Source organism: Arthrobotrys flagrans, assembly GCF_004000055.1.
Source record: "Arthrobotrys flagrans strain CBS H-5679 chromosome Unknown unitig_15, whole genome shotgun sequence".
Lineage (NCBI taxonomy): Eukaryota > Fungi > Ascomycota > Orbiliomycetes > Orbiliales > Orbiliaceae > Arthrobotrys > Arthrobotrys flagrans.
This window is the reverse complement of record NW_027137545.1, coordinates 1,758,528-1,782,211: the sequence shown is the minus strand read 5'-3', so window position 1 is coordinate 1,782,211 and position 23,684 is coordinate 1,758,528. Positions and strand designations below refer to the sequence as shown.

The following is a 23,684-nucleotide window of genomic DNA, read 5'->3' as shown; positions in this document are numbered from 1 at the left end:
AGGTTTGTACTTCCGATAAATCCACGTCGACATTTCGCAGAACTGTACCGAGTCTAGGTATGGCGGCGCACGGCGCAGGCTGTATAGTACCTTGGCACACCGATTCTCAAAACTCCATATTTCTCGGCTTACAAAAATCCCTTTCCAACCACGATTTCGAATTCGAAGCGTCGGCTGGATTGATGAGCGTATTAAAGTGCTTTTGAAATTAAGCCAAGCGGCCGTGGATCTTATCGGCAGTTGATTCCGACCGCTAGAATTGTTAGCCGCGAGTTCAGAGCTTCGAATATTAGCCAAGAGATATTGGTAGATCTCTCACTGGAACTATAAGTTCCGTTCTCGAGTATGTCCGAATAAGCTTGATATATTGTGCAGCAACCGGACGTGCACGAGTTCTTTAGGGCACGTGTTTGGATAGCAGGTCCACCACCTTTCGTCGGTTGTGAAACCCATCCAACCGAAGGTCAGTATCGAAAGTTTTCTAGACGGCGGGTTTCACGAGATCGATTGATTTTCCCTGGGCCCCACACCTGCCCGGATAATCTTAGCGCCATAGACGGTTGCATATACAGAAGGAACAGTTCTACAGATTTATTGTCTCAAGAAAGCTATATCCACAAAACTAGAGTAAACCGTCCTGTTCTGGTTGGGCATTCCATGCATGTGCTCTCGCTATCGATATATCTTAGGCGCTCGATAAATACATACCAAGGATATGGCTGATCCGATCGATATCGAGTTCAGATGAGTCAGAAAAGATGTCTCCGGCCCATTTCGTGATATACCGGTACCGATATCCATTCCCGTAAATAATGCTAGCCTCCTAACTGAAAGATTGATCGGAAAACTCAAATACGAGTACCTAGCAGTTATCTCGTCACCAGGCGCGTCAGCTTATGGTCAGCAGGACCGTTTGTTATTAAGGTTCCATGTTACCGAAAACATTACCCCCGGGCTCTCGAGGTCTACCATAGTTAACAGAAACGATCAGGCGTCTTTCGCTCGTCTTGCCCTCGAGTCTTCTGAACGAATCTGTGAAATTGGCAAGAGATTGCTATCAAAACCGCTGTAGAGGCTTCGAGGCCAGCGAGATCCCATCACAAACCCACGCCGAACACGGACCCCCTCTACCCGGTTGACCCACCAAACCACCGATACACCGACATACCGACTCACCTCTCCATCGCTCCATATACCTCCAAGCTTACCAACCCCTGCCGAAAGGAACTGAGACACCGCCTCTCATGCATGTCTCGGAAAGGCAGGTCTGAGACACATTCATACTTACGCACGGGTCATACATAAGTTCATAGGAATGGATGTCTGATTTTTGGGTATGACCGAGACAGGTCTGTCGAGGAATGAACGGCATACACGTATACGCCGCGTATTTAGGGCGAGAGACAGAGGGATAATACTACGGAGCGGAATTAATCAAGTCGATCGGTTGATGCTGAGAGACTTTCGTATATATGCATGTCTTGATTTCTTGCAGCAGTAACCACTACGATTTGATCGATCGGTGCTATCAATGGGGTTAGCGGGTTGATTGGAATTCCTGGTGGTCCGGTTGATAGAGATCGTGAGCGATTTGTTTCCGAGTGAAAGAGTAATTACAACAGCAATGCAACGCCATAGATCAGATAATATATCCTGTCCTCATTGCAAGCCCGCGCCCGACCCAAGTGGTGATAGACAACGCTTTTATCGCTGCACCCTAACAATCCTCAAGTTACCAACCTCCGGTCCATAGGGTGGGATACTGGCTCCCCACAAAGCAAAGCGAAACGCTCGAATACCCAAACGCCAAGTCTTATTCGGTAGCTCTCCCTCCGAATCATCATACCAGTCGAAACGAAGAAGATCATCCGTAGTCTAACGTACCACCTTTTGCGCCACAAGCATCAAGCCAGCCGCATAAGGCTTGCTAACTTGCATAACCAGTACACGGTACGTCTCACTCCAATGCTTAACTGAGACTCCTCTCATTGCATTATCCAATCCGACCCAATAGGTTAATATAATTTCCACCCACTTACTTGACAAATGAGCACTAAAGGGGGCCCAGAAAAATGAAGAAAACACCTAAATCACAAATGTCTCAGATTCTCGATCACAAGGCGGTGAACAAGCGAGCCCATGTTCCTTAAAAACGGTCCCCCCCCCCCAAAAAAAAAGCACAGACTTCAAAGAGCAGCAAGTCGTCATCTTACATCCATTTCGAAACCCATATTCGGAATTACTCCGCGTCTACTATAATATAGAAAATATCTCTGTGACAAGGTAGATGCTTGTATTTCCAATGATGGCAAACTGTCCAAAAGGCTTGTGATTCAAATCGGTATTTCTCGCATAAAATCCTCCGTATTCCATAGCCGATTCTGGGTCTTCAGCTCCGACACAGAAGCGATATCGATACCAACGGCTGTTAGGAGCCGGCTACGTAGACATCCGTTTAACGATGTGGCCTGTTTAGACATCCTTTAACCGCATATTTCCGATTACAAAGTCCCTCACTCACTAACGCCCCCGGTAGCGAATTCATGGCCGGCTGCCACTCTGTGTTGTCTTGACCAATATCCAACATAACCTTCTCGAAAGTGACTCTCATCATCACAACGGCCACCTCTCCTGAGCTCCCAAAAATCAAAATATCAAAGACAAATCCAGTCTCCACCGGCGTACCATCGGTTGCACGCCCCGTCTTCGTATATGCAGCCCATTTTCCCCACTCCTCCCCTTCCAAAAGAATCTCGAAGGAAGAAATGTCTTACGTCTTAGCTTCGCAAGGTCTCGGCTGTCTCAAAAAGTAAAAACTGTCTCAGATTGACGGTGTCATTTCTTGCCGAAAGCGGGCTAGATCCGCCGCTGTCTCAGATTCACGTGGACTACCTCAACACTTGTGTCGCTGGATCTTCAATTCAATTATGAGCAGAGTCAAGATCGCGGTTCAAGTGCCGCTTTGGATATAGGAATTGGATATGAGAGTAACAATCAGAATTTAATATCATGCAAGTCATGATATCCCGTTCCCATCTCCAATCGATCCAGAACCCCCCAAGTAAAAGTCCGGTCAAGAGAAAGCAATACTCCGCATCCAGCAAACAAACCCAATGTCTCACATCAATCAAAACCGACTCCACAGTTCGAGTCCCCCACTGCAGCAACCCACAAGCCCCAAGCAGTATGTATGTCTAAGATCGTTCCCTCCAAAAAATAAGAAAAGAAAAGAAAAAGAACCTTAAAATGTCTCTGTCTCGCCTGAACCCGTTTTACTCAGAGACGCAATCGACCGGAAATGCCTACTCCCCATCCCATGTCCCCAGTTACATATTATAAACTAGGTATTTTCAAAAGACATAAGAACCATCCCCATACGGCATCTGCTAAAAACCATTTTTCGGATTTTCATTCCTTTCCAACATCATATCAAATCCCAACGTCCTGTTTTTTTCTTCTTCTTTGTTTGTTCGATGAAGCGCTTGTGACCTTCCCACGCCACGAAAAAAACTTCGAATCGAACTGGGGGATCGACTAGGTTAAAGGTCATGGGAGATATATACCCTTCCTATTCCCTCCTTCTCTAATCCTCATAATCTACATCTTCAATACCTTTTCCTTCGACTTTTTTTACAATACTTCAACAAAGAATGAGGGGTTAATAACACCACCATCCTACAATCACCGTATCCCACCCCGGCTCCGACAAGCCAAACCTCAACCAACTCTCCACAAAATACCACATCGTTAACACAACCAACATATCTCCAGACCTCGTCGGCAAAACTCCCCCAAAATGCCAACCCTCTCAGCCCTCCTAACCCCCCTCTCCCTCCTCTCCCTCTCCCTCCCCTCTCTGATCCTCTCCGAATCCAGATCCATCTACCTCGGCTCTTCAATCTTCAAGCTCATCGCCTCAACCGCCTTCGTCTGGCGCTCCCTCCTCCCCCTCTCCTCCACCCCTCTACTACCATCGGTAGTTTCCGCGAAATGGTGGATCACATTTTCTCTAATCTCAGGGTTGGTCGGTGACTTTTGCCTCATCCCCTCAAAAAAATCATATTACAACCCATCAGGCGGTCACGAAGGTGATTCCGTATGGTTTAAACTGGGAATGTTGGCGTTTATGGTGAATCATGCCGGGTACATCGGCGCCTTTTTACAATTCGTTAAGGGCGGGGTGGTTGAGAATATCGACTGGAAAATCTTCGGCGGCGTTTTTGTAATTTGTGTACTTTTAGGAGATTTATGCGGGATGCCGGTTCCTTGGAGAGACGATGCTGCCGCTCCACATCAGAGCAGCGGAGGGAACGAAGGAAGGACTCGAAGCTCCTCACCACGCCTCCCAACAACTTCATCCGACACCAAACCCCTCGACCTTTCCTCCAAAAAGGATGCCTACAGAAACGGTACCCGCCACGCCCGTTCCGACTCCGGCGTCACCGATCTATCGATTTCGATCCCATCAACACCAACGTCCAACTCTAGCAACAACTCACCTACAACCTCTACCCCCCTCCTCTCCTCTCGCACCTCCGCAACATCCACATCAACTCTTGGGGGTATAATCCCCAAATTGGTGATCCCGTCGGATATGAAACCGTTGATTATAATATACCAATTAATCATCACAACGATGGTAGCATCGGCAGCCGGTACCCGCGGGATCTTATCGGAACGGTTGCTGGGGGCGTTTATGTTCATGGTGTCGGATGTTATGGTTGCGTGGGATACGTTTGGGGTCAAGCCCGCTAGGGCGGTGGATGCGTCCACCAAAAGCGAGGAACGGAGGTCGAAGGGGAGGCAAGGGTGGAAAAGTAGGGGGTTCGGATGGGTGTTGTATTTTGGGGGGCAGTATATTTTGGCTGCTTATGGTGCAAAGTAAATTGGTTTGAATCGTGGAGGATATACCCGAGTCCTTTTGCTGCGTTTGGTCGTTTAGGAGAGCATATATACCCGTTTCCCTTTTTTTCGGTCATAGTTATAATATACGAGTTACGAATTTTCTATATTCTACCACTGATTTTATGTGCTCATACGTCGGTGGTACCGATATGAAAGGGCATTATACCATGTATTGGCTCTATTACAATGAACTATATCAAGTTAGAAGCGTACATGATGGCTAAGTAGGAATGAATCAATTCATAACAAGTGCATGAGATGGAAGGTTTTTAGGAGGGAGTAAGGGAGATAGGAAAAGTCCATTCATTCCGTCGCTTCACAGCCTTCGGTCGTAAGAGAGTCGCCCTAGGTCATGATGCAGAATACTCAAGAGTTATTTTACTCCGGCTTGCGGCCATAAACACGGTACCTGGATTCATACCACGTCAGCCAGACCCCTTCTCTCATAAATAGGAGAGGAGGAAACTCACAAATCGTAATAAGTATGATAGCTCTTATTCTTCAAATCCTTCCTAACATCCACCAACATCAACTGACACTCCTCCGGCGATATCTTCAAAACCCCGGTAAACAATCTAAGCGTCAACCCTTCCAACGCCTCCAGAAAGCTAGCCATATGATACGCCCCAACTTCCTTAAGGTACTTATCCTTCGGCCAAGGGGAATTGGGTAGCTTGAAGATATCTTCGTGAATATCAACGAACCCGGCCTCTACCATCCAGGTTTTGTGTTTGGGAGCGGCAACGAGGGATCGGCCGGCTTTTTCGACGGCTTCGATGAACAGGTTGTTCCATTTTCGGAGGACGCAGTCCTCGGGGAGGGAACCGTCGTCGCAGAGGATGTAGGAGCTGGGTTCGAAGATTTCGATGTAGCCGCCGGGTTTGATTGCCCTGTTTACCTTTATTAATATTGAATGATACCAGGAGGATAGGAGGAAACTGACTGGTAAGCTTGTCCTATAAGCTTTGGCCAATCCGCGATGCTACCGAGCATGTAACGAACGTAGACAAGGTCGAAGGAATTTTCTGGGTGTGTCCATTGGCTTTCTGCGTCATCGATCTCGAATTTAACGCTAAATATCGGGTTAACTAGAGAACGGCCGCCGATGAATAACAGCATACGCACTTTGGCGGGACCCTATACATATAAACATTAGCTTCGATTCCCTTGGATTCTTTTAGGGGGGGACGTACCAGGTAGGTTGGATTGGACTCAGATCATTGCCAATGACCTATAACGATCAGTTTCCAATCACGGGTCTTCCACGGAGAGTACTTACAACAGCGGATGGGTATTTATCAGCTGTATAGACGTCAGCAATCCAGTGTTTCCATCCCGAACGTAAAAGTAACCCACTAACCCATTTCAATCGCCCAAATACCGGTTCCGGTACCGATATCCAGAATCTGCTGCGGCACATCCAATGGCGCGCCATGCAGCTCTCCCTTCTGGACAATAGTCAACATGTGGTGGTGCATATCCAAACGATCTTGTTCGCTCTAATTCCATCGTTAGAACCCCTCCACTACAACAGCCAATGGACCATTATCCATCGCTCATACCTCATCATTCGGAAAAGCATATTCTAATCGGCTAGGTTAGCATGCGACAGCCGATTGAGTTGTGTTGAGTAGTACCACTTACGTCCTTCGCGGAACTTGTGGTAACGACGACCGTTTTCATACTGATAGTCGAACGCCGAATCCGACAAGCTGGTCGTGTAGGTCGCTCTGCGATTTCGTAGATTCCGTTAGCCCCCTTTTCTCGGATGATAATACGCCGGATGCGATGCTTTGAATCGACCCAAGGATCTTTGCGAAAGGGAAACAAACGTACAGATCGGAATCGCTGTACGACGAATCAATGTCGCTGGCGCTCTGCATGGTCGCACAACCTCATTAGAATCCCACTTTTCAAAAACCCTTCCAAAACCCTTTATACATCCCACCGGAAGAGAGAGAGCGAGATATAAAAGCCAAGAAAGGGTGATATTTACATCAACTTCGATTTCAGGATGATGTGTCGTCGTGATCTCGCCTTCGACGACCACATTAGGCGGGGAAGATGTGCTCGCCATTGTGTCCAGTGCGGTTTGTCGTGGTAGTGGTAGTGGGAAAGCTGGTTCGGGAAGTAGCTAATGGTTTGGTGAAAAGTTAAAATTATCGCGCTCAGGGCGGACAGGACTTAAGTTCGGTAGCCAGCTAGGACTACCCTTGTGAGGGATGATGATGTCGGGTATTTAATGTCGGACCGAAGGAAAGTAGAAAGTCTTCTTGCTAAGTGGTAGTGGTTGGATGGCGTGTAGCAATATTATTCTGCAGCAAACGCCCAATACCTTTTTTTCAGCAGCACACTGACCCTATTTAAATTATCCGCCACCGTTCTCTGCAAGAAGCACCTGAAATACAGATGAGATGGATGGATGTCTAAATCCAACGGAGACCTGCAACTGCTTCGTTGGTTAATCAGATTCCCACTTCTTGCTTGCGCGATGGTGTGGGCAGCAAGGCGGCTGGAGGGTCCTTGAACAACCACACCCGGGTCATGCATTCTTGCAGGGTTTCCCGTATTCCCTGCAACAGCATTGCACTCATGATCGCAAACCCTCCGCACAAAATCGACATGGGGTTTCGTATTGCACAGTAGCAAGTGGTGTTGGGTTACTGTCCCGCGTAAAGGAAAACCCACGATGACCATGTTTTTTCCCACTATTCTATTGCTGGGGGATATCCGGCTAACTGGTAATAATTATCTAGAACCTTTAATTGTGGAGCGAGAGAGAGCAAGTTTACATCCTTTCTAACGAGAACGAGAATCCCAAGCGTAAGTCGCAAAAGCTTGGGCTGAAGCTGATTGGGAGATCACAAGCGAAAAGGCAGCATTGTGGCATGATAGAGGGCCATGGCGAGAGGGACTTGTCTCCAAAAAAACTACCGAACTACCGCCCTCCAAAATAGTATATGCATATGTGCGTCTCGCAAGATTTTCCCCCTCCTCCTTGTAAGAAATTTTCACGCCGTACTGTGTCAAGATGCAAAAGGAACCGTTGGGGGCCTTGTTCGAATATTCTCAGTTGGCGCTAGACGGGCTCGAAACTTGGCGGAGGCGTGGTCACCGCTGCAGTGCGTGAGGGCTTCAAGACCCATGAACCTCGCAAAAACGAGGCAGATACACTGTTATACCTGAATCAATATCCTCTTTTCGTCGAGAGGTAGTTGGAAAATCTACAGAAGATGCTGTAGACGGTCCCAGAGGTTTGGTAGACCCAGTTTCAAAACCTGCATGAGCTCTGTTGGTCAGTTTTGCGTGTGAAATACGACCCTCAAGCGAACAAGTTGGGGAAATTTAGACTCTGGCCCCACCTCAAGTCCACTGAAAAGGTCTCCAAGATACGGTCGAATGAACGAACCTGTTCTGAGTTCGAATGCAGAACAGGCGATGCATGTCGGTCTGCCTAACGATAATGCCAGCACAACCATGGTTATATCCATATCTGGCCGATATACCTTCACTTCCTCCCCAATATTTCAGTCCCTTGATACAAGCCTCCGGAGTTGATACTCTAAACAGATCCATCAAATATACGACGTAGCGTTATCATACCCAAGCCGGAAGCTCGTTGTAGTCTTTTAGTGGAGTCCGATCGGGGATGAACAGTACTACATCCGAACCAACGCCATGACCAAGGGAAAGCTAGGTACAGTATAAAGCTCCACCGGACCCGTTCCGTAGCCCCAAAAGCCCAGCCTGGTACCTAGCTAGCCTGTCCCGACAGGAAAAAAGCTCAGAATTGCGATTCCCGATGTCCGGGACGCATTCAACAAATAGAAAACAACCCTTGCTTAGCTTAGGCCCTTGTAGACGATCGGCTGGGGCGAGCGGTGTGGATTCGTGTTCTGAGAACATGAACCCGGGTCTTCCTAAGACTTGGGAAGACGGCTAATTAGCCGGCCAATCGTAAGCGGGGCCGGTGAAGTGATATCGGGCGTGGGGAAAGCTTTGATTTGGATTTCGTGAAGTCAACCCCAAACCAGCTGCATGCTGTGGGGGTCTCGTCAAATCCGATACATGTCAGATTGGCGATATCACTAGCTTAAGCTTGCGGCGGAATGTGCTGTCCTTTTGACAGCGGGGGAGGATCCAATGGCGTAAAAATGAGGCCTGAGCAAGCGATTAGCTATAACATTCCCTCGGACTGGCATCAGGACTAGTAGATTAGGATCAAGATTGAGGTCAAGATCCCAGTTCGGTGTGAAACTCGAATGGGGTTATCATGCATCGACCCCCGCCAAGCCAATAGCAACACTTTCTCCCAAACACTAAGAAACATTTAAGAGTTATCACGAACGGGCCAAGGTAAGCTATAGCGCCAGCTATACCATCAAACCCTCAGCCTCTTCAATCACAATTAAGTCAAACCCAGGGATTGCCTAGAGATATTCTGTGTGGGTGCGAGTTGAAGCTACAATCTCTCAATTCAAGCCTACTATATAGCTCCAAAATTGAACGGTGAACGGTGAACGCGAAATCCAGCCATACAAACCCTGCCAGACACAGCCTTTAAATTTCAAACTAATCTGTCTCCAGCCGAATTCAAGCATCAAAATCCGGGGTCGGCATTCCAGCTAACTCTAGTACCACCAAATGTCTATTTCAACTAGCATTCACAATCCCCATTTCTTAGCCTCGAAACCCATCTCCAGACGAGAATATTAGTAGTAAGTAGTATCGACATCCAAGATCAATGCCATAGCGATTAAACCCAATACGGCAGCACTATATTCCCCCTCATGATCATAAATCCGGTATATCGTCGCCAATGTTTGCTGGCACTATAGCTAACGCAGTGTGGTTATATAAGTGTTTAATCATATATTAATCCACAACCATACGATCGATCACCATACCCTATATATTCGTCCGGAGCTCTTGAACCAGACCCAGAGCCCCTGTTACACGTTATATATCGCGACATGGCTTCTCTTGATCGAAAGTTGGAATTGATTAAATAGGTAAGTCGTCTCGAGCTCCCGTCATATAATACTATACCAGCCCGGAATTAAATTATATACATTAATATTAAAAAGGAGAAGAGGGAGAAAGAAAAACCCGAAAACAATAAACCAAAAGACCACCCAAGGGTATACGTATAAAAAGGTATGAAAACAAGAAGAAAAAGAGGATTCCCAAACTCTAGCCAATTTAAACTAGCCAACAGACCTGACCTATTCTAGCGGTCTGTCTATCCAGTCGCCTGCCTAGAATCTTTTTTGTAGAGAAGAAAAGGAAAATAAGAAAAGAAAGAAGGAAGAAAAGTAAAATGCAAAGAGCTACCCCGACCCAAGTACCTTAAAAACCAATTAATTACAGCCTCTTAACATAAAATCAAGAAAACATCGAACGGCTAACATCAAGAAAACGTCGAACGACTAACATCAAGGAGACTTAACTTTCTCCGGCTCCTTCGGCATCTCCACGTCAATTACCTCCTCCACCCCCTTCTCCACATCAGTCTTAATATCCCTCCCCATCACCTCCAACTCCCTCACACTCCCCACTTCACTCCCCGCCGCCGCCTCCAAATCTCCCAAATCACCCAACCCCGCTTCATAAGGATGTACGCAACCCGACGAACCCCCCAATGTCGTGGATCCATACCTCGCTAACGTAATACTTCTAGTTTCCGCAGGACTCCAACAGTTTCTTGCGGCGTATGAGGTTCGGTTGTATTTACCCGCACATTCTGGGTCTGAGCCGTTGCTTCCACCGCCGCAGCAGAGGAAGTGGGAGATTAGGGGGATTTGGTGACGGGTGAATATCGTGCGGATTGCGGGGCATGAGGCGCAGATTAGTGCTATGTTGACTTCTATTATTGACCAGAAGAGGGAGTTGGCTGTTGTGTCTATCTTCCTGTTTAGCATACTCCTCATTTACGTCGTATACTAAAGGGAATGGAAGTTACTCACAAGAAATATCCAAATCCTGCAACCCCCTCAAACTCACCATCCTAACAATACTACTAGCGCACGAAAACCCGCCTACCAAGAACAACAAACAAACCGCCACTTTCTTCCTCCTCGGCAACCTCAACTTCATAATCGGCACAATCGGCAAAACCACCACCACTCCATCCGTAAAAATATTCACCGCATTACTAGCATACAAATAAGCCTTCATATCCACGCAACTACTCCTCCCCAGATACATAACTCTAAAACTCCAAGCTCCATCAATGGGATTACATTGAAACACACTTATAAATATTGTTAATACAAACATTGTCCAGCAGATGGAGAGGGTACACCACATTGTGCGACGGAACCAAGGGTGCGCGTCGAAGATTCGGTTGTAGAGGATTATTATGGAGGTTTTGGCAAAGGAGAGGGAGAAGGAATGGAGAATGTTGCAGGCTATTAGTTCTTTGATGAAATTTTCGGAACGTTGGATCATGGTGGAGAAGGGGCCGTCCCAGAGATGTTTGCCATAGCCGTTTCCTAGCACTGGAGTACACGTTTTGTTAGTGATTTTCTGAGATATAGAAATGAATACTAGACTTACTATGTAGCGCAACAGAAGAGAGGGCAAGAGATCCTGCCTATTCACCGTTAGTACCAAGCTAGTACCTGTCTATCCCAGCAACCCCGCGATGCACATACAGTTCCAATAATAGCTGCCACTGTTTTCAAAACCAGCCTTAGTTAATTCCGAATTCTCAACAGCATCTATGACAAGCATCTACAAACTCACCATCATCACTCTCCAACTTCCTAAACACCGAAATCTTCGAATACATCCTCAACCCCAACGCCACGGGGACCAACACCATAAACACTACGTTAACCACAAGCACCGGTTCTCGGAATGTAGCATTATCCTGCCAATCGACATTTTGGTATGTGATCCAGCGGGTAGCGTCGGATGACATCTTTGGTAAATCGTACTGCAGCACAACATCCAATAGGTTGTCCCTGCAGTTCGAAATCCCGAACTGTTTAGGTAATTTGGGTATCTAGTTTTGACTTGATCGAGATTAGTAATTATACTCCCAGATAAGTGTTTTATATAGGATATAAAAATAAAACATGACGATGTAACAGCGGTCGAAAAGGTAATACCTGTGACCGGCTGACAGACTAACAGACGGCTCGGATCTGAGACGAGGCGTCTGGTGGGGGAATGCTTGGGAGGAAGGGGGGCTACGGAGTGTACCGATGCGTTCCATGGATGGTAATAAGTACTTTACACTTTGTAAATTATTTTAAGAGATTGAGAGGGGGTAACATTAGAGTCGACTGGACAGTCAAGTCGATTGAGTTTTTTCGGTGAATTTCAGTGGCAAGAGAATTTAAAGTTGGATACTCAAAATTCAAGAGAGAGAGTATATTTCGACTATGCGAAGAAACACCAGGGAAACAAACTTTCGAAAGGTTCTTCCGATACTTGATTGTTTGGAACAGAATCGTCGATGATGGATGGATGGAGCTAGTAAGTTTAGTTGTGTTTCTTGCGGGTACATCGGCTCGTATATGTAACCATTCGACCACGAGGCGTTGGGAATCGGTTCCTTGTTCGAAGCTAGACAAACAAAAATTAAGAAACAAAAATATTCAACGGTCGACGGGTCGAAATTTTGAAAGCCAAAAAGGTTTCCAGGATCCAGTTCATGGATTCGACTAGTCGAAAGGTACCTGTCTCTCCCTCGGCGTATATATAGATGTCCCGCTGTCAATATACCAGTGCTCGTGAACCTGCAGAAAATTCACGCGGAAAGGTCCATCAAATGGGTTGTATAACAAAAAACCCATCATGCAGCCCGTCGAACGGCAGGTTCTGAGACCTGATTTGTTGATTTCATGTCCGTAGCCACGCTAACGGCTAGTTATCTGAACGCTCAGATAACAAAAAAATCTATTCACGGGATAAACCGTCATTGTCTGCTCCGACGGGCGATATATTGAAGAAAACCCTCAAATTTTAACCTTGGCAATTTCCTTTCCCTTTAAGTTTCCAACGATTAATTAGATGCTTGTTTGAAATCACAAACTGCATTAGGCAGCCTTATTGATATGGGTTCAAGCGGCTGAATTTTTATATCTCCAATTGCTCGGGCCACCCCGATTAGATTTGAAGCCCTCTGTGAAAAGAACTTCTGCCTGGATTATGTGGCCGCCTGGCGATACGAAACTAAACAAGTTCTGGACGTCAACACCGGCAACAAGCGAGCCGCCTTTTGCACGCGAGAAGCCACCCAACTTACCCCACATCACTCTCCCGATGTAACATTGCAAATTTTGAAAAAAAATTTGTAGAATTTCGACATGACCACCCGAACGACATAGGGCCCGTAGACTTGAATAAAAAAAATAAAATAAAAAGGTGGACCCGAGAACAAAGATTTTCCCAACGCATCCAAATGCGGTAACGGTCTCAATCGGGTTAGAGAAGCGGAAGACCCCGTGTAACCGATTGCGACAACGCAAGTGGATTTCTCCAGACCCTTCCGATGGGAATCAGATTAGACCTTGCAGAGGAGATTGCAGCTAGGGTCAACATCCGCTATTGCTTTGATCCCTTCATGAAGTAAATATTGATTCATCGATTTTTTTTATTACTTTAGTCTTGTTGGGAAGTATCATGACACCATCTTGCGCGGGCTGCATAATGCATAACATCTAGCGTCTACAGCTACCTCGTTTCGAAACAAAAATAATTCCCTGACGATATACCATCTTTTCGTATCGACAACTACCTCCGTAGACGGTGATATTTTTGGGCAATATAAAAATAGTTTCCGGAAAGAAACAGCATCTACATGAATAACCCCTACGATAGTACCATAGTCACGTGAAGCTAGGCAAAAAGCACATACCATTTCCCGGCCCGCGTCCGTTATATGCAACCGACTGAACCATCGATTCGCATGCATCCCAAACATTTCGACGAAAAAAGACTTCGTCCCATTTGATTCACAGAACAAGACCAAGAAAGAATGAAGTGGCGCTTTCGTTCCAGTGAACATTATGCACATGCTACAAACGAAAGGATCGACATGAAGAAAGGGATGATATCACGACACAATTAAAAGCCAACATTTCTGGCAATTTCTACTTACGGCAGCGCAACCGTTCTTTCGCCTAAACAATTAGCGAAGTAACTTTGAACAATTACAATGAGCAATGTTCTTAACCCGGTCTGAGCTTAATGTTATGCTATGAACGTTACGCAATCGTCGAAAACATTACAGGGTTTAATTGTATCCGGTTTGAAAGGAACAGCTTATGAAGCTTCACACTTAGCTCGGATGTTCGGAAGAGTGAAAATGAATCCAGGGATAGTTATGCTGTCATTGTTTGTTTGCGGATATGGCGAGCTTTTTCTTGGAAAGCACGCGCGAAAGGACTCGATCCGATTCGATCTGGAGCTATGGAAATGAAAGTGCATTCAGGAACTAAGCGATCGAGATATAGACGTATTTGCATGCTAGTTTTGATGAATGCTTAGCTGCTACGTTCGCGTTCGGATAATGGCGATACGAAGCATGTTCAGTATCAATGAATGGTGAGAAGTCGAAGCATAAATAGAAGCCTCGATCCCACTTTCACATCTTCTTTCTCCATCATCATCAGCATCTCCATCTTTAGGATACAGAGCTCTGAACGATCTACAAATACACTTAGTATTTGCACCACATTCGCTTTTTACCATCCCCTCAATAATAAAATTAAAAAGACGTCTTCGCACGAAAACAGTCAATCTTAATAATCATGCTTCGCAAACTCGTCGTTCTGGCCGCCGGAATGGCCGCCCTCTCTGGGGTCATGGCCACCCCGGTTGCAAACCCTATTGCTGAGCCTGAAGCAGTTGCCGAGGCTGACTACGGGCACTATAAACCTCCACCACATTGGCCTCCACCAAAGGTGCATCGCCCTGCTCCACCGCCACCAAAAAAGCCGGTCTACTACCCCCCTCCACGAAAGGTGCATCGCCCTGCTCCACCACCAAAAAAGCCGGTCTACTACCCCCCCCACAAAAGCCGTACCATCCGCATCCAAAGCCACCAAAGAAGCCGGCCGTCTACCCAGTCAAGGCCTACAAGCCGGAGTACAAACCTGAGTACAAACCCGAGTACAAACCCGAGTACAAACCCGAGCACAAACACGAGCGCAAACCCGAGCACAAACACGAGCGCAAGCCCGAGTACAAACATGAGCGCAAGCCCGAACACAAACACGAGCGCAAGCCCGAGTACAAGCCTAAGCCACCAAGCTACGACCCAAAGCCACCAACCTACTACGAGTAGACGGTTCATTCGCCTATCATTGTTTCTCAGTAAAAGGATTCTTGAAAGTAGCAGATTGAACATGGTGGAAAGTGAACGAGTATTAGGACGAAAATTTTTCAAAACGCACATGAGCCCCCAATATATTATTACCTCCTTCTTTACTTACTCTCCTTAATGTAACTTTAATACTGATAGCGGAGGGATCCGAAGTACGGTTGAAACCTCTTTTTTTGGATTTTTTTGGATACATGCGAGGAAAGTGGTTTAAAACTCGGTGCTTGTAGTTTCAAATAGTACTTATAAGTAATTAATTGAAAATGCAAATCGCAGTGCCATTTGTCAATATCTCCTCTCCCCAATACTTTTAACTGTAAGATCGAATTAATCACTGTTAGATACCTCAGTACTGTGCAGAGCACTACTGAAACCTGAAGCACATGATTGTTTTGTACCCCAATAGTTTATTGGGATTGAATCAAAGTCTCGCTTAAGAACACGTTAGATGGGACTGAGGCTACCTAGGTACGAGACTACGTCTAGACTAACAATGTCTATCTGGTATATATCCGTTTTGAAGTTTACAGTCATCATGTGTAGTATTTTTGAATATATGTGTTGCGAGCCTCATCTGACTGTTAGCCTGAATACCTCCAACCATACTGGTAGTAAGCTCAACTTACCATAGAAATCTAGATAGACGGTAATAAAAGAATAAGAAGGTAGAATTAATATTACAAAAGAGACTATATCATAGTCGTAGTAGACGTCAAGTATTGGTCTCGGGATGTATATCAGAGGATGATCGGGCAGGTTCCACCGCATAGACCCGCCAAATCCCACTAAAGCCTTCCATAAACCTCTCCATCATCACCCCCACCCCCATCTCTTCGTCTAATCCTTCCCTCCCAAGCTCTCATCACCCATCCATCACATCACAATGTCCATTCCCCTAAGAACCAAAACTCGCACCCCACCACCCCTTCGCTCTTCCCCCTCTTATCACAACCCTTCCTCTCCTCCAACAAACAGCTACCTCTTCACCTTCAATCCCCCACGCCACAATCTCCAACTCCAACTCCAGCTCTCCATTTTACACCTCCTCTTCTCATCAACAAACCCCTTTTATCTCTATCTCCGAAGCTTCAGACTCAGATATTGGTAACGAAACTGATACGGGGTCTTTTAATAGCACCAACAACAATAAAGATACGGATCCGGACTACGAGATGACGCCTTCAAGTTCTACTTCTCGATATGGAGATAGACTTAGCGTCCCACCCAGCAGTTGCGGTGGTGGCGGGTCATTCGTCAGATCTGCTGGTGCTCCTTCACCAAGTTCTTTTCCGGTGCTAGGGAGTTCTTTGGTTGTTACTGATGCGATGATTGGGGGGATGCACCGAAGGCTTCTTCACGTGGGAATGATGGAGGTTATGAAAGTGATGTTGCGGTTGATGAGTTAAAGGTATTCATATATACTTTGTGGTTGTGAAAGTGATGCTAATGGTTGGTGTAGATATGATTCGTCTAAAAAAGTTACAGATTTTCTTCACTATCTCTCCTTCTAAGCTTCTAAAGCTCACCATCGTGACCATCTACAATCCGACGCAAGATCTCACAACCATCAAAGTCGCCAACACAACCTCCTCCAAAATCCAACAAACCTTCCAAAACCATCCACGCGAGATCCAGTGCAAACACTCTATACAAGGAATGCAAGATCGTGGATGATCACCGATCTTCCACAAAAACAAAGAATGTGACAACTATGGGCACGCGCATACCCCCTTCCCTCAACACTTCCATACCTCCGGTCCGGGAACTTCATATTGCTCGGGTAAACTCTAACCACCTCCAAAAAACATTAGCCCTCACCTCTCCCAAATAATATACGTAACCCCCGAAGAATCGAAGATCGAGAAGAAAATACTAACCCAATTCCTATGAACATCCACCAACAACCCCGGTTCATCCGATCTATACGCCCCCGGAAAAGATGTATAAGGAGCCAACACCCCATTTCCACCATTAACAACCCTCAACTGCGCGCAGGCCCCGAAAAACTCGTGATCTCCTTCGTTAAACGCGATGTGGAGGGCTATATGTTCTACTCTGAGTAGATACTCTCCGGTGGGGAGACATGGTGGGATTTGGATGTGGACTTCTGATGCATCTTTTCAAATAAAACCACATATTAGCCTCCTGGAAGGAAGGTGTATTGGATGGAGGGGGGAATACTATAATACGGCCACTTATACAACTCCAGTTTCGCGGGGACATCAGTGATAATCGGCCTAGTCTCATTAATCTTAACCCACACCTCCCCAGCACCCGTCATACTCCCCGCCGTCTGTCTAAACCCCGCTTTTGCGATATAAAACAGTAGAGGTCCTTCATGTACTATTCTCCCTCCTACCGTGAAGCCTACTGTATCCCCTGCTGAAACGGTCAAGGTGCCGGGATTGGGATAGGTGCCGTTGGTGAAACATTGAAGGATTGGGGAGGTGAGGTCGAAGAGGGGGTAGTAGTTTTGATAATTCCAGGTGCGGCGGATGTAAGTGTAGTCGGGGTATTGGATGCCGTTGTGGAGGAGGTTGGGGAAGGTGTCTGGATGTCGATATTATGATGTGGGTTAGTGGGAGCGAAAGTGGGAATAGTTAGGGGACGTACAATGGGATAGTGTGCTAGTGAAGAATGTTGCGAGTGCAACTGTGAGGGTAAGGAGGGATGACATTTCGACAGATTAATCGAAGATCAAAGATGCTATCGACAAGCAACGCCAGGCTAGCAGTGCAAAATAAATATACGTTGAAAAAGAACGATCTAGTTACTTCCCGCCGTTTCTACATCCAAAAAGCGAGATTATATACCCTCGACCATCACCATTATATAACCGCATCCCCACAGCGAGGGTTTAACCACGCATACATATATATACAGCTGGTCCATGCTCAGAAGTCTCGAAACTCGTGGCTATCATACCGATTTCCGGAAATCGGTATATATGCGGCAGGGGAGGTTGTACGGTCCGGAGGGGGCTTTTCGGGGTAGGGGTTGGGCAGAATTTGAAAAATTATATTCGTTTCTGTGTATCTAGCATATGCCATGTAGTACAGAAGGTAGATCGGGGTTCCGATGAAGATCATGATGTAGTCTTACACGGGTGTATATTAATATTTTATTCTGAGAATGTATAGCCCTACGCCGACTAGTCCGCTCCATGTTCATTAATCTATTCTATATTAGCCTACTTATCTAAAAGACTTCGTTTAGATCGACGGGGCTCAAGCTGATCCCTGATAGAATACGTAGTCCATCCACCCCTCCAGCACAAAGGCTCGGAAATATAAATCGGCATATAAATTTAAAAAGTATACGATCTTTCAAGGTCTGAGGTGTATGTCTGGGGTAATATATATATAACTGGTGGAGATCAGGACCAGGATTCTTAATTTTGAGTTTTAAAAAGTGGAGAGGTGGAAGCTAGGACCTCCAAGCCGTCGGCGTTGTAGCAAGTTTATCGATAGATGGGGAGCCTAACTTTGGCACTCGCTGTTTAAAAACTGCTCTTTCGAAGGAGACGTCATCTTCCAAGGCAATAATAGACCCCGTTTTACATATACAGATAGATTTATATTACAATATAGAAAAACACCAGCTGATTTAAGAGAAAGAAGAAATGATTTCCTGAGATATACATCTCGAGAAAGAAAAAAAACCAGGTCAGCAGGTTTGGAGTATATTAAGATCTACAATTCGGAAATTCTGGAAGGCTGTAGTGTTGTTAAAGGTTCCGACTGGGAAGCGGCCAAGCATTCGAATGGACGAGCCAAGACCCGTGATGGTTAATAAGTTACATGGATGGGAAGGAAAGGTTTTCCCAGAGCGAAGGGGTGGGGATCTGATAATTTGTGAGGTCTGTGTGTCTGTAGGGTTTGTGGGATTCTACTAGCCGTCATATGAGCGAGAGTTTTATGTTGATATCTGCGGATCTGCAGGCTATATATTGGTGAAAGAAGCCAGCTAGAACAAATCGGCCTCTGACTGGCCACTGTGTAAGCGTTCTGGCGCATCCCGCTCTATGCATCGGGTATCTCGTCCGCCTACCCCTTCCGATCGACGACTTCATTCCGGACTGGGAAAATCTAATAAAAATATGAAACTAATTGACATCGCTGGTACCGTCGCTCTAGTGCGATGTTAACACGTTCGATGCCGCAGCATACGCATATGCTGGCTGTTAACTGCCGTTCTAGATCATAAGATTAAAACTTCAAGGTCCGGTATGATACTACACCCCGTAGATCCATATAAATGATCAAAACAGATCGGCTTCGCAACCGGGCCGAGTTTTTGAAGCCATCCCGTGATCATTGCGTGATTATCCCATTCAAAAACCAAAGGAATGACGGCGAGTGGCCATATGTTGGGCCTGAACATATTGCACAACACGATCTGGTATCCCGCGCACCGCAACCATATCGGGACGCTAGAATCGGGCACAAACAACGTCGATCAAGGAGAAAAGAACCCGAGGCAAACTTCGCAAATTCATGTTCATGCGCATCGGCAGAAAGTTGTCAACGCAACATTCTAGTCTAGTATCTTCAATCCCCTAGATGAATATTGGCATCATGACGATGGACTAGTTTTCTCACCTGTGGACCCAAGACCCACCGGCCCTGCTAGCCGACGGGAGAGGCAAAATTCCGTACAACATGGTACCTGACAGGGCACTCCCAAAACTCGGCTAAGCCTCACAATGATTGGTAACTATTCGCCAGGACATGCGTCGGATGGGAGTCGGCAACAGCCTGTGTAAAATCTGGGGTATACTTCAAGACTTGAGGGAATTTTGTGTTACCATATGCATACATATAAATACCCCAAAGGAAGGAAAGTATATTAGCCGGCAAGAACGGCTATTCGTCTTCGCTAGCTGACGTTGGTTTTCGGTTTCAGCTAGTTTGGTATAATACTAGTAGCTATACATCCAGCAGATTTGCTATGATGGTTGGGCACCAAAGCTGGAAAAATTCTACCTCCGTGATATGATATCTAGCTTATAGGCTTTCGGCTTCACGTAATGGGAGGATAGTGTAACGATAAGATGTGTGCGGGTGGCTTGCATTACTGATAATTTTACGGCTGAAAGGGAGGATAATGTAGGTCTAGATGGGCATGTAGGTTGGTTATAAAAGGACGAAGTTTCGCTCGTTCGCATTGTGAAGAAGGGTTTAACTAGTATCTTATTTACTCCGGAGCGTCTAAATATCTTGTACGTATTCTAAAGTATTCGGTCCAAGTCGAATTCGCGAAACATATATAAAACCTTCTACGAAATGAAACTCACAGCCATCCTCACCACTCTGACCCTTGCGGCCTGGTAATCCTTTCCCCCCAAAAAGATACCCACAAACTTCCATGTGCGTACTAACCTTCCGCGTGTAATACATGTAGTATCTCCACCCAATCCATCGACCCAGCAGAACCCATTCTCCCCACAATAATCACCATAAAACCCACTCGCTCGTTTACCCTCATTACCGCACTCCCCACCCCAATCACCACCACCTCCTGCGGCCCCTGTCCAATCTCCACGACCTCAACGGTTACACTGATCTACAAACGCCCGCCACTATGTCCTGAATACCTTTGTGTTCCTTGTAGATACCTTGACGTCGAGAAGAGGCAGTTGCCGACTACGACGGTGTTGGCACCATGTTGTTGTGGACGATTGCCGCCGAGTACGACGACGGTTACGAAGGATCCGTGTCCGAATCCTTGTGCTTGTACTATTACGACGACGGCGGTGCCGACAACGTGTTTGAGGCCTAGTGTTACGCCTTATTAGATCGGGGGGTTGGTGGATAATTGTGGAAGGGGATAGTTCCAGGGACAGTTATTAGTATGGGGAAAGAGAAGGAAAAGGTTCATGTTGTTTAAAGGTTTACGAACTTATTCTATAATACTTCATGATGCTGAGGGTGGTTTACGAGCAAGTGTACCTGAAAGCTAGGAGACAACTACAGAGTAGCATTCAGCTGTTTATATATCATTGACGAATAATATATGAGTTTTATATCATAATGCCACCAGCATTTAATGACACAGATATCACCTAGAGCCAGCACCTGTTCTGTCAGCTGGACATTATATACCAGTCGACCGTAGGAAATATCGATGCCGTTATGTTATATCATAATTGGGAAGAATCCAGAAGAAACCACCACATCCATAAAACTTGGACCGAGAGTATATGTGACGATCACCATAAAAAAAGGACAAGATAAAACAAAACAAAACTAAGTACATGGAAAAGCTAGCAGAAGAAAAACAAAATAATGTTGAACGGCATTCATATGTTATTTGTAATCAGCCGCGAGGAAAGTATTATGGAGCCGCTCACGGATCCGGATCGATATATCAACAATTCCTAGACAATGAGTCGATAAAAGTTAGTTCAACCATCTCCACATCTTATTATTTTTCTTCCTTGTTATATATATTCTCGATCATATCGGTGTCGGTTTGCGTTTGAAAGCTGCCAGACCACCTTATCCTAATCACCGCCGCACAAAATGCACAAGTGCTCATGTTCTCCTCGCCAACAACAACACCCCTCAACCCAAGATTTGCCCCAAAGTCCGTTGACACCTTAAATCTAATTTTATTTTTTTTCCGAAGTAGAGGTACTACCACCGAGTGTTCGCGCGGTAGTTGTGATGCGTCTATTCCTATCGCGTGGATGAAGGGCTTTGCGAAGGTGCGGACTGCGATTCCCGGGCCGCAACTTATGTCTAGGAGGGTACCCAGTTGGCCATCGTTTGAGGTGTGATAGTCAACGATTTGTTGATAGAGGGAGGGGTGGTAGTCACGTCGGTATTTTGCGTAGTTGGAGCCTTGGGTGGGGCTGAAAGACCGAAACGTGGTTTTTGGTTGGGGGAAGACATGGTGGAGGGGGTTTGGGGATGTTTGAGGATGGGTGGAGACGAAGATATTGATAAAGGAAGCAGAAGAGAAGGATACTGATGAAGTGTTCGAATGATATGGGGAATACTTGACGGAATGAAGAAACTTCAAAAAGAGTCTTAAGGAAGCTCGTGGACGATAGGTGGAAAGAAAGCTGTTATGGAATTCAACAAAATTCAAGAAATGGAATCGAAGCTTCAATTGAGGGGATTATAAACCCCCTGCTAGAATTCAACAAAGGTTTAAAGCCAGATTCGTGATATGTATGTGTTTGGAAGATTCACTTGGGGTGCGTATACGAGCTCTACCCGTTCCTTGAGGTTCTCAAAGAAGATATCACGGGATTCATGCTATAAAGCTTCAAATAGCGGGTGGAGCGGGCGGGATGTGTTGAGATTGTGGCATTCTGGGAGTCTTGGAAATTCCCTAGGTGCGTGTGGACATTCCACGTGAGTTCTATCCGCTCTAGAAGCCAAAGTCTTCAAGATCACGGGATTTGTGGATATTCGTGCTATAGAACTTCAGGAGCAGGCGGCTTGGATATGTTGAGGCCGTTATATTTTGGCATCTGTTTCCAAAGACAGCTCAAAAATGCTATCAAGAGGGATGGGCGAATTCGAGTTCCCGGGCAAGGCTAAATCAGAACTACAAAATATCAAACAAAAGAGCCTGACGATTCACGTTGTCAGGAGTTAGCATGCCATAGTATTTGGTTTATAACATCGGAACACCAGCGTTGTATCACGAACTAAATTCGAACTTGCGTTCAACACCAGCATGCAGAACCACACCCTTCCAAACCCCTCCCAAGATACCGAATAAACCACTGACCACTACTACTGACTAAAAATTTGTATAAATCAAAGTAAGTATACTACACACCATCATGTAAAGCCTATTAAAGGTGCGGGAGCCATTGGATCAGACGAGAAGAAAGCATCTCGAAAAAAACAACACACAAAATCCAACACACCCTCCCTCACCGCCTTCCTATTCCATTAATACGCCAATACATAATCCATGCTTTAAAAACCTCCTCCCTGTTCAAGGATAAGAACTGAGAAAAGGGATTAAACGCTTGGGCCCAATCGTTTCCCCGCATGTTTGAAGAGAAAGAGAAGAAAAAGTTAATCTATGTTTAGGTTGCTCATCGATGAGAAATTCCTGGGCTTGCTCGATCGATTCGATGATCGATTTCATGCATAATGTATGCAGATGTCAGGCACCCGCGGAGTTAAGTTGCGATTGATCAAACTTCGAAATCGCATGGAAGGTTTACAGACGCATCATCAAATTTCATTTTAAAATGCAAATTTAAGACGAGAAGATCGTTCGCCGCATAAACCATCATACCCTCTACCACCATATCGAAATCTACCACTATCGCTATCGATAACCCCCCTGTCCGAACCGGCACCCCCTGCACACCACAACCTCCCAAATCAGGCAAAACCACAGCTTTTCATCAATGCACATCCCACCGTTGCCTCAACAGTCCTACTCCAATACAACCGAGCAATCTTCGGAT

At 45.9% G+C, this 23,684-nt stretch overlaps 6 protein-coding genes across 6 annotated transcripts; 3 read left to right on the top strand and 3 right to left on the bottom strand.

The window, feature by feature from the left end:
- Nucleotides 1-3,796: 3,796 nt before the first annotated feature.
- Nucleotides 3,797-4,885, top strand: DFL_000452 (uncharacterized protein; the record flags this gene model as incomplete). The annotated part of the gene is made up of 1 exon (XM_067633627.1): nucleotides 3,797-4,885. One exon carries the CDS (start codon nucleotides 3,797-3,799, stop codon nucleotides 4,883-4,885), a length of 1,089 nt encoding a protein of 362 aa, XP_067494988.1.
- A 398-nt stretch (nucleotides 4,886-5,283) lies between these two features.
- On the bottom strand, nucleotides 5,284-6,982 carry DFL_000451 (uncharacterized protein; the record flags this gene model as incomplete). The annotated part of the gene is made up of 11 exons (XM_067633615.1): nucleotides 5,284-5,314; nucleotides 5,376-5,795; nucleotides 5,849-5,977; nucleotides 6,031-6,042; nucleotides 6,099-6,136; nucleotides 6,185-6,207; nucleotides 6,266-6,404; nucleotides 6,468-6,490; nucleotides 6,550-6,635; nucleotides 6,742-6,782; nucleotides 6,902-6,982. The coding sequence occupies 11 exons, from the start codon at nucleotides 6,980-6,982 to the stop codon at nucleotides 5,284-5,286; spliced, it is 1,023 nt and encodes a 340-aa protein (XP_067494987.1).
- Nucleotides 6,983-10,340: 3,358 nt separating this feature from the next.
- Nucleotides 10,341-11,830, bottom strand: DFL_000450 (uncharacterized protein; the record flags this gene model as incomplete). The annotated part of the gene is made up of 6 exons (XM_067633604.1): nucleotides 10,341-10,807; nucleotides 10,872-11,116; nucleotides 11,183-11,405; nucleotides 11,464-11,500; nucleotides 11,562-11,581; nucleotides 11,653-11,830. 6 exons carry the CDS (start codon nucleotides 11,828-11,830, stop codon nucleotides 10,341-10,343), a joined length of 1,170 nt encoding a protein of 389 aa, XP_067494986.1.
- Nucleotides 11,831-14,669: 2,839 nt separating this feature from the next.
- On the top strand, nucleotides 14,670-15,205 carry DFL_000449 (uncharacterized protein; the record flags this gene model as incomplete). The annotated part of the gene is made up of 2 exons (XM_067633591.1): nucleotides 14,670-14,882; nucleotides 14,939-15,205. The coding sequence occupies 2 exons, from the start codon at nucleotides 14,670-14,672 to the stop codon at nucleotides 15,203-15,205; spliced, it is 480 nt and encodes a 159-aa protein (XP_067494985.1).
- A 1,850-nt stretch (nucleotides 15,206-17,055) lies between these two features.
- Nucleotides 17,056-17,918, bottom strand: DFL_000448 (uncharacterized protein; the record flags this gene model as incomplete). The annotated part of the gene is made up of 3 exons (XM_067633580.1): nucleotides 17,056-17,357; nucleotides 17,423-17,791; nucleotides 17,855-17,918. 3 exons carry the CDS (start codon nucleotides 17,916-17,918, stop codon nucleotides 17,056-17,058), a joined length of 735 nt encoding a protein of 244 aa, XP_067494984.1.
- Nucleotides 17,919-20,526: 2,608 nt separating this feature from the next.
- Nucleotides 20,527-21,038, top strand: DFL_000447 (uncharacterized protein; the record flags this gene model as incomplete). The annotated part of the gene is made up of 2 exons (XM_067633569.1): nucleotides 20,527-20,570; nucleotides 20,645-21,038. The coding sequence occupies 2 exons, from the start codon at nucleotides 20,527-20,529 to the stop codon at nucleotides 21,036-21,038; spliced, it is 438 nt and encodes a 145-aa protein (XP_067494983.1).
- Nucleotides 21,039-23,684: the final 2,646 nt, after the last annotated feature.